At 43.2% G+C, this 15,429-nt stretch overlaps 2 protein-coding genes across 10 annotated transcripts in view; one reads left to right on the forward strand and one right to left on the reverse strand.

Annotated features, from left to right (window-relative positions):
• Positions 1-5,024, forward strand: part of LOC119172328 (uncharacterized) — a 182,162-nt gene extending 177,138 nt beyond the window's left edge. For all 8 annotated transcript variants that reach the window (XM_075893600.1, XM_075893598.1, XM_075893604.1 and 5 more), the window contains 2 exons: positions 1,465-1,692; positions 4,822-5,024. In XM_075893600.1, coding sequence (XP_075749715.1) covers positions 1,465-1,692; positions 4,822-4,914 — 321 coding nt within the window. In that variant the 3' untranslated portion in view covers positions 4,915-5,024. The remainder of the gene's footprint in view (positions 1-1,464; positions 1,693-4,821) is intronic.
• A 4,267-nt stretch (positions 5,025-9,291) lies between these two features.
• LOC119172329 (zinc finger protein 862-like) lies at positions 9,292-15,353 on the reverse strand. 2 transcript variants are annotated; one of them, XM_037423382.2, is made up of 2 exons: positions 15,093-15,353; positions 9,292-14,832 (listed from the first exon to the last, which is right to left on the reverse strand). In XM_037423382.2, the coding sequence occupies exons 1-2, from the start codon at positions 15,107-15,109 to the stop codon at positions 12,657-12,659; spliced, it is 2,193 nt and encodes a 730-aa protein (XP_037279279.2). In that variant the 5' UTR covers positions 15,110-15,353; the 3' UTR covers positions 9,292-12,656. The 2 variants fall into 2 exon arrangements, with proteins under 2 accessions (XP_037279279.2, XP_075749721.1); XM_075893606.1 differs by lacking the exon at positions 15,093-15,353 and adding an exon at positions 14,911-15,074.
• Positions 15,354-15,429: the final 76 nt, after the last annotated feature.

The raw sequence follows: 15,429 nt of genomic DNA on the forward strand, positions 1-15,429 counted from the left end.
CATTCCCTTGTTTGCTCACGTGTGATGGCATGCGGGCCCAAAAGGCATGGTCTTTGAGATTGGCAACCTAGTGATGTACTTTTGGCATTTTCGGTTATAAAATACACATCTTGGAGACTGCACTTTTTTTTTTGCTCTTCACTTGCTGCTACGAAGCCCCTAGTTTGATCTCCATCACCAATTGGTGGGTGGTGGTTTAGACGATCGTTTGTTGTTTGTGGACAGCGTAGTGGACAGCGCTGTCACTTTGGGCTTGCGCACTTCAGTAATTCTCTCTTCGTTGCAGCTGAATCTTCTATCCGAAGTCAAACTAAACATTGCACTACTTGTAGCGATAAAAATGATGACTGGTGTTCGAAACGACGTTAAGGAAGGCACTGTTGCGCACAGTTTCCTTGTGGGCTTTGGCTTTGGTGATAGGCAACTTGGTCTGCGTCATCCTAGCTAACAATAGCATATGGTGCCTCAGTGAACTTTGCTATGATTAGCATTCCCGGGCACCATCTTAGATGGGAGAAGAGAAAGTGACTTCACTTATTTTGACTGCATCGATGCTGATATCCTGGCTGATGATGCCAGTGCCATGAAACTGGACCTGTGTGGTTATGAAATTATTGCCGCCAAACATGTTATTGCGCTTCAGAGCTTGCACTGGCGCTCACCGTCGCTCACCGCTGTTGTGTCTGGAGGGGCGGAATTTGCTTATTTTGATAGCTTCAATGCTTTATGAACATGAGTCTGCAAGAGGCAAAACGAGTCAAAAGACTCTTTTCACACGAAATAATAAAGTGTGGTAACTTGTCACAGAAGTTGTCACTTTCTTTTTGAAGCATACTGTGAGCTAATGGTCATGTTCACACTCATTTCGATTTTTGAAAGCTGTTTTCAAAGTTGCAATGCACTAATATAGCCTTAAATACGCATTTTTTTATATATATCTAACTTATTTTCTCAATCCACTTTGAGTTCGATATATGCGGAATCGACTGTATGATACGTCTGGATTACAGTGAACTCGCATTAAACGGAACCTGAGGAGACCGGGAAAATGTGTTCCGTTTAACAGGAGTTCCATTTACCGAGAAGTGAACTGGGGTGCAGTGTGCAGGGATGAAACCAATCATATCAAAGGCAGTTGTTCTGTTTATGAGATTTCCGTATAAAAATAAATTGGAAAAAAATAACTCAGTGAAAGTAACGGTAAAAAAGTACGATCTTGACAATCGGCTTGTACACATTTGATAAGAAAAGAACATAAGAAAACGATAGTAAATAAATTCAAACTACAACAAAATTTGAAATTAGAAACTGAAGTAACTAGACACTAGTGGTGAACAGGTAATCGGGCTCTAGTGTATATGATTACTTCCGTCTGAGATGCATAATAGATCGGCTTTAGAGCTAAACTGCAATGTCTTAAGATTTTAGTTTTTGTGCTCCTGAACCCATAACCGTCCATTTTAGCCCAAACCACGACCGGTGCTCACGGCATTGCGGCCAAGCCAGTCGGCCGTGTTGCAGCCGCAACGGCCGCCCCCTGTGGCTCCGCCGCCGAAGACTTGGACCAGCCAGCACGAGGCGGGGCAGACATGGAGTGGACGCTCCACCCAGTGCAGCATTTGCCTGGAGGATCTGCACGCTGACAGACAGGAGATTCGCGCATTGTCATGCCGTCACTGCTTCCACGAACAAGTGCGTTTACGGGACTAGGTGTACATTTCGCTAAAGTGTTTGCTGACAGCAAGTCATCACGTTAAGATAAGCAAGATTGGTCTCTTTTTAATGCCCACTTCGGCAGTTTTTCAAAGTTTACGCTAAAAACTTCGATATAAGGAATTATCGGATGTAACCAAGTAAGTGGCCAATAGCTTTGCCATTGGAACAGTGCTACAAATAGTCATTTATAACAAAGTATTTTTGTGGCATATGTTGGTTTGTTATAACGGTATGCGAGTGTATGTTGGTTTGAATTGGCTGAGTATGTTCATTAGCACAATGCTGTGGTTTATACAAGATTTGATTCATTATTTTACTGATTAGCTCAAACACCCACTTGGCATCTTGTGATTACCGGACGCTCTGTGTGCGACATCGGCTATGGCACGGCGACAGAAGCGCCGGTGCATTCGTTTAAGCATGCAGCATTGAGAAGGCTACGACCATGTTTGTTTAGCTAATGCCTCGCTGGTGTCCAACTTGTTTTGCACCACAGCAAAAAAAATGTCAAGAGCAATGGGACAGTATTCGTTACATTATGTGCTCACCAGGTTAACCTCTCCACCCTCAGATGGCACCACCCGTCCATGCCACTCAAGTTTAGGGCTATGGTAATAGAGCGAAACGCTAACGCTGAAAAGTTTGAGGAAAAACTAAATCTCTTCTATGTTATGAAAAGAATGCATAAGTTTACGTTCAGCAGCATTTAAGAGGGGAGGGCAATCATCAGATACAAAGCTTTTTTTTTTCTTTATTGAGGTGACTCAATGAAATTTTAAGGATATACTTGGAGCAACAACATCAGAACTACTACAAAATTTCATGAAGTTATATTCACTGGTTCTCAAGTCGTGGCGGTATGTCAGAATAGTGCACATGGTTCTCTTATTCCAGGCCTGGAGAACTTTCAGAATATGCTGGAACGTGAAATTAACTATGATGATTCGCAGATTCGATACATTAGTGGGTGACAGAGCCTTTTTTTTTTTATTTCCTTGCTGATATGTTTTAGTAAACGATGAAGTTTAGTGTTGGTGATTAGCCTATTATCAATCAAATTTTTATTAGGTATCATAAATAACAGACATGATATACAGTCAACTCTCGTTACTCGACGGGACCTCTGAATTTAGTTTGAATTATCAAGAAGTTTGAATTATCAGTAGTTCTCAGATAGATGACTCTGGGTACGATGACACCACACATTATGATTAGGCATTGATTTTGTCACATTTAAAATTTAAAGTGTTTTTAATCCCTAACTGCATGGAGTAAACAGAAAGCAGAGGTGTAAAGCCCACAAGTTTATTGTCCATTTACTGCTCCCTGCCTTTACCTCATTTTGTTCTCTCTCTCTCTCTGTACTTTTGATGAGACATATTGAAAAATCGTGAATTGCCAACTGCTTCATTGCTATGTGCCTTCGGCACAAACTCTATATACCAGTTGAGAAGCATCACGGTTTACCATGATGTTGGTAAACCGTGTTTGTTTCAAACATTTGTTTACTTGTAAAGCCGTTTTCCTTGAAGGCCTCAGGTGCCTCATTTTTAGACTTAGGATTATATAAGCGCACAAAATTTTAAATAGTAGTGGGAAAGCAGCAGATATTCTCTGGTGTTGACCTTCAAAAAGTATGAATAACCGAATAATGGAGTTTGAATTAAAAGGCTTTTAAATACTTTGAAAGAATAGAGGGCCAACCAAGAAATTGAATTTTATTTGAATTAACCAAAAGTACGAATTATCATAGTTTGAATTATCGAGAATCTAGTATATTGGAATAGGCTTTTCTACCTTTCAGAAATTCATTTACATACATAATAAAAAAATACCTATGGAAATACGATGAGTGGTTCCAGAGACATGGCTAAAACAAGCAGCCTCACTACCCAAAAAATTCATTTTAGAAAAACGACATTTGAAGTTGTACCAACGATGTTCCATTATCAAAAACTACATTATCAAAAATTCACTGCCTTCAGTTTGAGGTGCCTTGCTTTTCTAAAACACGAAAAGAATATCAGCTTCAGTGTGTTTCATGATGTCAATCCTCTTGCACATCTGTTGTGCCTTTGTTCTCTTTCATTTTTCTTAATATCTTTTTCTCGCTGCAAAGAACATGTCGCATGGATTTTAATCAAAGCTTTTTGTACAAAGTGGTGTAACAGACATGACGTAAAGTAACATAATATAATCTGATTAGGCCATATACTGTTACAATTGGCTAGCTTAGTTCTTGTAGTGATGCTATCACTAACATAACAAGCACTCTTTATTACATTTGAAGCTTGAATCATGTTATTACATTACACAGCTTGCCGTTCACCGAGAGACATGGTGTTCATTGCAGAAAAGTCATGTACAGTAGGTTGTCACTGCTAAAAAACGTTTTTTCTACCAGAGACATGGCACAAACGGTATGGCAGGCTCGTGCCAAGCATCTTTTTCGTGGCTTTCGCCCCCCACTGGCCAAACCAGCGTGCGCCTTAATATGAGAACAGTACTGCGTGGTTGGACGTTTCTTTCAGCTTCGCACATTTTTTTTTTGTTTAAAGTCAAGTTATTTTCGAATACGCTGTGCATTTCTAGTATGAAGAGCGCACCGCAGTAATGTCGAAGGATCCTATACTTTGCACTAGTTACACTGGGCCAAAAAAAAATAATGATAATTTGAGCTTGCTTTTAAGCTAGAAAAGATGCAGACTAAAGTGCGCACGACAATAGCACTGTATTGTGTACACCGTATGCTTTTGTACAGAAGCTCCACTATCCCCCCTCATTCGTACCTTTATGATGACTGCCCATGCTTGTAAGAATGGATTCAATTGACCGATTAGGGGGGAGGGGGGATGGCTTTCGGTTGTGAGTGCTTTAAGGGAAAACATAAGAAGTCAGGTGTCTTTTCAATTCCCTATTGCATAGCTGCCTTATTATTAAGGCTACACACTCCATTGTTCCGTGAAAGTTAATGCAAACCAATTTGAACAAACCGAGGTGGGCTTTTTTTGCCAGCCCCGATCATAACAGCTTTGTTTTCTACTAGACCGAATGTGTCTACTGCAAGTAACAGTGACTTGCATCTTGCATTGTTTTTGTTTGCAGTGTCTGAAAGAATGGTTCAAGACGGAGCGCACTTGTCCCAACTGCCGTTCTTATACTCTGACGGACGCGGAATTCCCAACTTTGGGATCATGACCATCTCAAATGGAGACTATTTTTTTACATAATTTGTCGCATATCAGTTGCGGTAAATATTACACTTGTGGCCTTTGCAAGTTGCAATAAATGGCTTTTTTTTATTACAAGCAGCTCTTTGTTTCACCATAAATGCCTGCACCCTGGCTTTTTTTATTTGTGGAACTGTGCGAATGGCAAAATTTTAGCTGCAAAGCAAATTTTTTGTATTAAAGTTTGAGTGCAAATTGAATCTAATATTTTTCTAATAGTAGTAGAATGTTCATATAAGATTTTTTTAATGCTTAAAAAAGGTGCGGGAAATACCTAAGCACATTCTTGTAGGTTAGTAACATGGAAGTTTTTCTTTGGGTTAGGTTGGTGAAGTGCTGTTGAGCTGGTGTTCTCTAGTTGCTTTATCAAAGATGAGGCAATGCAGAGACCAATTTGTATTTATTTACGCGACTTGGTGCAACCAATAAGGTGTCGACAGCACTTTACTCATGGAAGGAAAAGACTCGATCTTCTCTACCCATTTCCTCTTCAACTTCTGCGAAGGCCCTATTGATTTGGTGGAAAGGTGCGTAATGCCTTTGAATCCGAAGCTTTAATCTGCCCCTTAGATGCAAGCGTATGAAAACATCTGAAATATCGGATACTCCAATTTTTTATTGTGCTTTTTCGTCCTGAACACTGCCGCATAGGTTCGAACCAGCGCTTTTCTCGAGTCTGTTCGTTTACAGTCGTAGCGTAGCGCTGCAGACAGCTTTGCCGCAACATTATAGTGTGATGCAAAAAACAATATTGAATATATGAAGGGGGCCACTGTTACAGTGCAGTGCATGTCCATGTTGGAACCAGCATTTTCTCCAGTCAATACATTTGATGCCGTAGCAGTGTTTGAAATGCAGCTTTGCCCAATGTGAGAGTGTGATGTGCTGAAGCAATTTATAAAACTTGAAGGGCCCTCAGCAACTAGATGTCTGGGAAGTTCGATTACATTGAATAGTTAAAATTCTAGCGGAGATCGAATCGAGTAGCAAACACTATAAAAAATATTCAAAAGTTTGAATATTCGCACAGTTATGGTTATTAGTGAGGTAATCTTTCCTGATACTAAAAATGCGCTTACTGCGTGAAGGCTCTTGTAAGCGAGAATGCAGTCCAAAAGAAATGCGGGTGCTGACATCACTTTGGGAAGTTCTCGCATCAGTTGCTGTGGTGTCACAGCCGTTGATGCAGATTGCTGGGTCGTACAAAGTGCCTAATCAACAAAACCAGAGACTTTATATGCCAAGTTTCATGAAGTCTTGTTTCTCTACTGCGGCCAAAATACAAAAAACACGCCCGAAAACCCCTAATGTCACTGAGATATGAAGAGATACTTGTGACATTGGCTCTTCTAATTTCTTAATTAACCTGTATGTAGTGGTGAAATCTGTGACACAATTTTTCATTCATCATAGCAGACTAATTTGTTGTTTCACTTGAGTGTCACTTTAATCTGTACATGTGTGAACAATGGAGAAAGCAGAATAGGGTGAGTATTTGCACCTGAACTGTTCACGCTCACATGATGCGGGTAGGAAACTTTGCAGGTGACGTTTGGTGGTGCTGGTAGTGAGAACCGCCAAGCGGCATAGGGAAGGTTACTGGCCAGCCAGTGATGCAGGCTGATTACAGACACTGCCAGAAAGACTTCTTTTAACCCTTGCCCTTCTTAAGGTTGCAGCTGGCGTGACATGACCTGGTAATGTTTGTTTGGGTCAATTCATGCAAGTGTAAATAATCTCACAATACTGATGCAGGTTGGTTGTCAAACAACTTGTGGACTTAAGCTAGAAAGTTTGCGGGTTGAAATGTTTTCATATAAATGTTTGATTGTCAGGAGGTGCCATCACAGTCTCCTTGGCTGGTAGTATGCAACATATGTCCACATACTTTTCTTTAGATTAATTGCAATTTACCATACTAAAACACTGCACAAATGACGTGTGAATGGATGTGCAATTCCAACGTGAATGGGACAAACTCTACTTGCCATGCACGGCTGTCGCCATCTAGTTTAGAAAAATATCGTATTGCAAGAAAATGAAAGCACTAGTGCCATTTATGTAAAGCGGAAAAACATGATCTTAGCTTGTCAAAAGTCATTTTAAAATTTAACTACACATATAGCCTGTCGAAAGTCGGAAACGGTTGATAGCGTGGCGAGCTACTATAGACAATTCACAGACTATAGTGATATTGCCTAATGCGAATTTTGAGTACAGCTTCGTGTTGCCACTAATGTAATAATGCATTCACGAGTTACTTTATTACGCCGTTGCAATTTTCGTGAAGTAGGACAGCACCCGGTACGGCATTGTTTTTATGAGGGTGCCTGATGAGCATATGTAAGGTATTATGTGTACTTTGTTGAGGTTGCATATGGCTGATAATGAATTATGACTGAACACTTTACAGTGGGTGGGAGGCAATTAACCTCAAACTCGTTGCGCATTTAGCATCGTGTGATGACTGGTTGTTTATTTTGCCACGTGGTACTACGTAGGTTGACATGATACCTTGCTCAATACGATCCCTGTATAGGGTGTTCTTGCAAGTCAGATTGCAGACAAGATATATAGTAGTAGCCTCTTTTCAGCATTCATGCAAAGCAGCAGTTCATTTCCTAACCCCACGTTCTTGTCTCTCGAACAGCACTTGCTTAAATTGTATGGCACTACCTTCTTGGCTTCGGGTAACAAGTCGCTGGTAGTGGCTCAAGTTGCCCAGGGCATCGCTACAAGATTGAGTCTTGCTTCCACCCGTGTTTCCCTGAAATTCATAAATTAGTGCTTGTGTGAATTTTTTTTTGGCTGGCACCCAGCCAAGCAAAATACTGGGCTGGCACTCAGCGGGCCCGGGTTCGAGCTCTACTGTGTCATTGGTGCTAGGTTTTTTTTTTTTTTTTCTAATTTTGTGCGATGTGCATATGGACACCGTCGGCGGCGGACAACTACGGCACCAGGCGTAGCCAGAGTTGTGATCTCATAACAGCTTTCACTGTAATATCCAACGTTCTGTCTACTGTGTCCTCCCTGAAGTTTGTGTGAATAGCACCAAGCTGTGGCAAGCAAAAAATCGCAGCATATTCACGGTGTGAATGATGATGTGTGGGCGAAGCGTATGTCAGTCAGTCTATCCGTTCGTCTGTGGGGTGAAGCGTCTGTTCGTCTGTCCATTTGACCATCTGGCCGGTTACGCCTGACGCAGGACAAAGTTAGACTAAGAGGAGCGTCACCCCTTCCTCAGTTTGTTGCTATGTCACAGAATACTCGGTGCAACATGAAAAATAATTATTGATCATTAGCATAAGTGTAAGCAATCACAATGGTGAAATGCCCTTGAAGAAATATTGATGCACATCTGCTGTCATGATGAAATAGTTTACAAACTTTGAAGTTGACATCTTGGCAGGCATGGTACGATACAGGAATCTAAAAAAAAATTAAAAAAAAAAAAACACAATGCTCTTTGAAAGGAGATTTTGTTCACCATCGAGGTGATGTCACATACATGGTGCTTTTAATGTAGCGTGCTAATGGCACTGGTAGTGCACGGAATAATCCTCAAATTTCTATCGTGAAGTGTTTTGGCGCTATGTGACGGGCACCACTGGGTGTATTCACCACAACTTATCCGAAGCTCCCATCTTGCTCTTTCGAGACCCCCCTCACCTTGTCATCCGCAAGGGTTTGGCAACAGTAAGTGATATTCAGCGGGGTCGTATATTTCTTCTGATTCATCAAGCTTGGGGAAATACAACGACATGAAAGGAGCTGTTCGTATGGAGCAAGAAGTTGTATTTTCCTAAGAAATGGCTGCACACTGGAGGTTCAATTTTATCAAAATGAGCAGCAAACTTGAAAAAATTTGCAAATAAATACTGCTCAATGTGTGACAGTGGAGAAGCCAAGGAGATTGGTGTCGCTTTCTTGAATCAATGGCTAGCATAATTTGAAGCACCATGCTAAAACTGCACTACGAATGCAGCAGCTGTTTCAATGATACTCTGTGCGTATAAGGACACTTGTGTTCCAACAATGTAGGGACACCAGCGGTTCCCGATTCTAGTGCTTGAGGTTAGTCCAAATTGTACGAATTGATATCGTATGAATGAAAAATGGCGTGTTTTGCTACATGTAGTAAGGCTATGACTTGGCATTCCATTGTGTCAAAAGGCAGCCATCATGAAAACAGCACAATCCATCATACAGTTGGTGTAACTGGCATAAGTGCCCTGGAATATTGCATAAAGATGGCGGTAAATAAATTGATAAATTGCCAGCTAATGCCCCTCCCATGTTATGGGAGCATGCATGTTCCTCGGAATGCACAATGACTTCACAGTGCTCGATGACAATATTTTATTTCGGTGGGTTTCCACATTCGCAATAGCGTATGGTAAAAACATGCAAGGTCTTATTCAATTCACCTGCAACACTTTACGGAAGGTGTTCAATTGACAATCGCAGCATGCCAGCATCCGTGCATCTCGTGTCAGGTCTGCATTTTCAGTGCAAGTTGAGTTAGCCTTTTTTTTTTTATTTTACCAGAGCAGCTCTAGCTTGCATTTTTACAAAGTACAGCTGGTTGATTGCAAGGATGAAGTGCCAAAACACTTAATCTAGGATATTCCGAGCTCGTTGGCACATTCTGCACACACAAGGGAAACCTCAGGACTGGCTGAATTTGCAGAGTTTAGGTTTGCTCCGCACACGTACCTGGGCTGTTCCAACAGCAGTATCTTTATATCCATGCGCAATTTCTAAATTCTCGCAAGATAGGGTTGTCCTTAGGTGAGGATGGCAAATCTTTTTCCAAACATTAATGTTGCATAATGGCCAACCGCATGGCCAGGAGTGATCTTGAGCCTACTTCGCAGTTCAACACCCGGCGGAAGCACTAGTCGGGCTTCTGCAGCTGCTCTGGTCACACTTTAAGATGACACAGTTTGACAAGGGACATCCAGAGACTGCGCATAGAAAATAGCCCCCCATTTTATGATGAGAACAAGCAAACGAACATTCCTACCAACTGGAAAAACCACACAACGCAGAGCTCCTAGACTTCGTTAATCTACAAACTGGCTACCCTGTCTTTCCATTGTCTTTCACTCTCTCTGCGTGAGGGAGACTGTGATAGGTATTTAGTACACTTCTGGCCAGCTGTAATCATTAAATTCTCGAAACTTTGTGCACAAACACTGTAATATTCTGCCTGCTTTGAAACGCACCTGCCACGATCATCTATCAAACCAATCATTTCCCACTTTGCCGCAGAATCCCACAGCTATCAAGTCAATGCAGCGGGTACTTGTGCTGAATAAAACAGACCTTAAGTTGGCATGCAAATATTAGATACGTGTATAAACATGCAAACCAGCTGCTTCAACGAAGAACGGCCCTAAGTACAGAGGCCATACATTACGAGGGGTGATGCACATCAGCAATGACTTTTAACACACAAGTAAAACAGTGTTGGCTAATTCAACCAAACACCGCTGCATACATTTTGCAATTGGAGGAATGAAGCTTGTCGGTGCCTAAAGATACATACATTACGAGTACAGAGGCCATACATTATGAGGGGTGATGCACATCAGCAATGACTTTTAACACACAAGTGAAACAGTGTTGGCTAATTCAACCAAACACCGCTGCATACATTTTGCAATTGGAGGAATGAAGCTTGTCGATGCCTAAAGATTGTTGACTCAATGAAAATCTTAGGTGGAACTATTACCATTTTGAAAAGTGTTCAACACATGACGACACGTTTCCGTACTGAGATGAGAATGAGGGTTCTCCATAAATTTTGTCAATTCATAGCTATTTGCACCGACACCTAAGTACAAGAGCAGTTCTTGCACTTTGCGTATCAAAACCTGTCCACCACATCATGTATTGAATCTATAATGTCATGTTCAGCAGCGCAATTCTGTTGCTGCCTTAAATAACAGGTTTTAGGAAGTTGCACTTCCTCCAACCTGTCATGTCAGGTTTTAGGAACCTTTCACAGCATGTGGAGGAGCTAAAGTTATTCTCAGCAGATGTGAAAACAAGGTTGAAGTTTTGTTCAGAGCTGCAGCCTCACTTCGGTGAAAATTGCCTGTGTTCACCCAGCCTGGGACACAGCATGACGGAGCAAGAAGCTGAAGCAAGTGCCTCGTCAGGAAATGGGGAGCTTCTTCTTCAGCTGCCAAAATGTTGGCATTGAAGAAGCATTTACATGAATATGACAACATTCGTATCAGTGGGTACTTCATATAGAAGTGATATCGTGAAGTCGCAGCACGAAACAGTGAAGCTCAGCACCATCAGTATTGCCAAAAAGAAGCAAACTTATCTGTGTGGCAAATCAAGTACTTTGAGACTGCACAGGGCTGTAGTTACCGTTTCGTTGTTCACTCAACTGATGTAAACATTTCAGTACTTGCATAAATCTTGCATAGATGTGCAACTACACAATGCAGCCCTTATTCAACTAATCTACGATTGAATATTAGGTAGGAGATTGTGGCTGTAACTACACAATGCAGCCATTACTCAACCAATCTACGATTGAATATTAGGTAGGAGATTGTGGCTGTAAGAGTAACTACAAAGCCATTGCTTGAGACATTGAGCCACTCAATCCTTTCCAGATATGCCTGTAGCTGTAAAAATTGCATCTTCATTCGCTGCTACCTTGCCTGAAGTTTCATGACCAGTCGATTCTACTATTGGACTCTGCTAGCATTCATGTGCACAGTGTTCATGTCAGCAGCAGAATGTCAACCTGGCTTGCTACACAGCCAGTGGAGCAAACCACTATGGCATCAGTCACCACTTTGCATCATCTTGTGTACACTGTGCATCTGTAGCATTTCTACAAGCCTAATGCAACAGGGTGGTTAGATAGACTACTTGGTAGGGAATTATTTTTTTTTTTTGCTAGAAAATTGCAGCACGAATGAAAAGAGACAGAATGCACTGGATGATAAAGGGAACACACTCCACACTTTTTTCATCGTAAGTTTTCAGAAATAATCTACAAACTTGCCACACACTTCATGTGCAGTTTGTGTGTCACAGCACAGAGGTGATGTTAACATGCCTAGTATTTCTGTATAAGTGCTATCACGATAAAGCAGGAAAAAAACAAAGCAAGCTTGTTTCAGCCACGCGTGAGCTGGCCTGACTTGTTCATCCTTCTTTCCTTGGCATCATCATCTAATGGCTTCATGAGGCTGAGTTTTAAAAAAACAGGCCTCAGTTTCTCTCTTTGTAGTTGTGATAAGCTTATCATGAAGAAATTGCTGTGACAGCTCAGATGCGAGAGTAAAGATCACCTACACAATTGTATCTTGCTGCTTCCTCTGTAAGCACACATGCTTTTTCCTCATTGAAATAAATAAATAGGTTTGTTCTAAGAAAATTCAGCATGTGCTTGTTTGTGAGAACTCTGAGCTTTTCCCTTTTTCCGAGTGCCCAAACGTTCACCAACTTTTGGGGTTTGAACATAAGTTATCAGTGTCACCCGTATCATCATCACTGATTATATGTTGCCAAAGATGACTGCTCAATCTGCTACACTGCTGAGAAAACTGGTTCTTCGTTGAAGCAGATGACACGATATGAAAGCACATGAATTGGCCAAACCTAGAATTGTTCGTACTTTTTAAAAAAAGGCCATGCATAAGACAAGCTACAGATGACTACATGCAAGAGACTGCTCTATGAACATGACCCATCGCCACTGCAGACCATGGGTAGATCGCATAATTCACCCGTTATGACGACAACCTGACAGCCCTGCAAGAGTGCCGAATTGTCAACCTGGGGGGTCTCCTGCTTGTTACAAGTGTCTAAAGCATGCTTAGTTGAAGTTCTATTGTTTGGCCTACGCAGACTCGTTTTCAACCACAAGTCAACCACAGGCTCTGGATCCCACTGTTCAAGTGGTGCCCCATTTACATTGATGACCATTGTCTGCCACAGCGTGTCATCGGTGAGAACATTCTTCCGAGATTCCTTGATGACGCAGAGTTCTTCGAAGCCCTTGCACGTCACCTTGCACGACGGTGAGAGCAGAGCTGCCGCAGTGAGGAATGTGCAGATAGTGGGATAGACCACACTGAACCTGGAAACCACGGTGGCGGCCAGATTGATGAAATCTTTCCGCAGACACCCCGCTAGACTCCTAGTCACAAAAAACTTGTAGGAACACCACTCCAGTATGATATCCGATATGGGTTTCTCGGGCAGCAACGAATGCATCTCGTTGCTCAGCTCCCTGATAGTTTCAATTCCGTACGCGCCAAAATGCTTGTCAGAATCTTCTGGCCAGTTTTTTGGATCCAGCACCGAAAACTTGAGCAGGGATTCTGAGCACTGACTAGCCACCTGGAGCACCTGCTGCGACACGCACCGGCACACATCCTCAGCTATGATGTGAAATGTCTCGATGTCAAAATCTTGCGTGACAGCCATGCCTTGGAAAAATCCGGTTCTTTCTTGTAGCTCATGCAGGACTGGCACCAGAGATGGGCCCAACGAGATCTGATTGGTGATGAGCGTCGCAGTAGCCTTCAGCTCATCGATCACTGTGTAACAGGCAGGAGACAACGAGCCAGTCGTCTTTTCTAGGAAAGCATTCAATGTCTTGAAGATCTCTCGTAGCAGGTGGACGTGGGCGATGAACACAGAGCTCTTGAGGCAGGTGAGGATTTCAGATGCATCGGGCCGAAGCTTACGGTCAAAGTTGTGGTAATTATCCTTCAGGAACGACGTGACACTGCTCCATTTTTCAATGATGGCAGTTAGGAACTTGAGGTTGAGGACTAGCAGCTGTGGGTTGGGGGAACGAGCGTGTTGATCGGCGGGGCTGGACGGTGTCCATATGTCCACCGTACTGCCCGTCTTCTTCTGCAGGTCTCTGAAAAAGCAGAACAACTTGTACAACTTGTCAGTGCAGCCTCTGACTTGCAAATGCCTGAAGAGGACCGGCTTGACCACACTCTCGAGCTTGTGCACCAGACAGTCCATGGTGTAGAGAACGGGCGCTTCTTTTGCCAACGCCATTTGCAGGCCGCCGTCCGCTTGGTGGACGGTTTGGCCGTCCGTTGTTAGGCACAAGAGCTTCTCGAAAGGCGAGGGCAATCCAAATTTCGCGAGCATCTGCACCATCGCGAGTGCGATGCCCACTCCGTTGTCGCTATCGACGAGCCCCAAGAACTTTGTGCGTTTGGCACAGTCCTTGAGGTAAGTGATGTAGACAGCGTCCTTGCGCGATCCTACAACGTCCGAAACGTCGTCAAGCACGATGCCGAAGTGTTTCGCTTGGTAAATGTCGGCCACCGTGTCGTTAATCATCGACATGGCGATGTACTTGGAGAAGTCCGGCACGACGTGGTGGTGGTTCGTGTACCGACCTTCGAGCGGCACCCCGTTCTGGATCTGACGGCTCACGAGAACGGGGAACTGCGAGAACGAGAGCTTGCTCTTCTGTATCTCGTACACGGTCTTGAACAGAAGCTCGAACCGGGATCGAGAATCTTCGGGCGGCTTCTTTTTTGTTCGGAACGAGTGGGCCAATTTTTTCCTCTCGGCTTCGCTTTTGTTCAGCAGGTTTCTGTGGGCCGTCGTCTTTTCGTGCTTCTGGATGACCGAAACCTTGAAGTTGTTTGTGCCTTCCACGAACGGCACGCACTTTTCCTGACCGAAGTAAGCTTCCCTGCACAGCACGCAATGCATGGTGTTCTTGATTTCCTCGTACTGCAACCACGCGTACGTCTCCTTCCAGACGTTTCTAAACTTCCTTTTGCTATCCTTCGAGTTCCCATCTTTTTTCGAACGGCCCGCTGTCTTTGGCGCTTCTCTTCTCGCAACTTTCTTGTCTTGCCTCCTCTCCCTGCAAAATGAGAAAGAAATAAATAGCGCGGACGTGAGATAAGCGCCTCCCTTCTTCAATGGAGCGCTCACTACGTACAAAGGTGATCAACGTTTTATTTCGCGCCCGCGTTTTCTCCGTTCATAGCGAGGCGCTAGCTTGGGCCGCGATCTGGAGAGCGTGAGCGCCCACGCTTTCGATCTTAACGACGCTTCAAAATGCACGCGTCGCGCCGAGCCTCATCAAACAACACGTGCAAAAGAATAGAGACTTCTACTCGCCTACAAATGCTGCTCATTCTGAAAGGGTCACCACTTATCCATTATTTCCAGAGCGATAACAATGCGCGTGTGATTGCATTCCGAAACCGTTCCACTGTTTGTCGAAGCTACAATCCGATAAACATCGAGTGTGCGAACTCGGCGAGTGTAGTTACTTCAAAGATCTAACTATTAAAGTCCACAAACACACAAAGGCTTGACGCCCGAGCTTTGCCCTTGCGATGTTTTCTTTAGACGGCTTGGGCGGCTACCGCGTTGGTAGCCTAGGGGCCGTTACGCAAAACAAAAAGAAGCGTGTTTGCTGTTTGTGTAGATACAAGCGCTGCACACGCATTTT

Source organism: Rhipicephalus microplus, chromosome 4, assembly GCF_043290135.1.
Source record: "Rhipicephalus microplus isolate Deutch F79 chromosome 4, USDA_Rmic, whole genome shotgun sequence".
Lineage (NCBI taxonomy): Eukaryota > Metazoa > Arthropoda > Arachnida > Ixodida > Ixodidae > Rhipicephalus > Rhipicephalus microplus.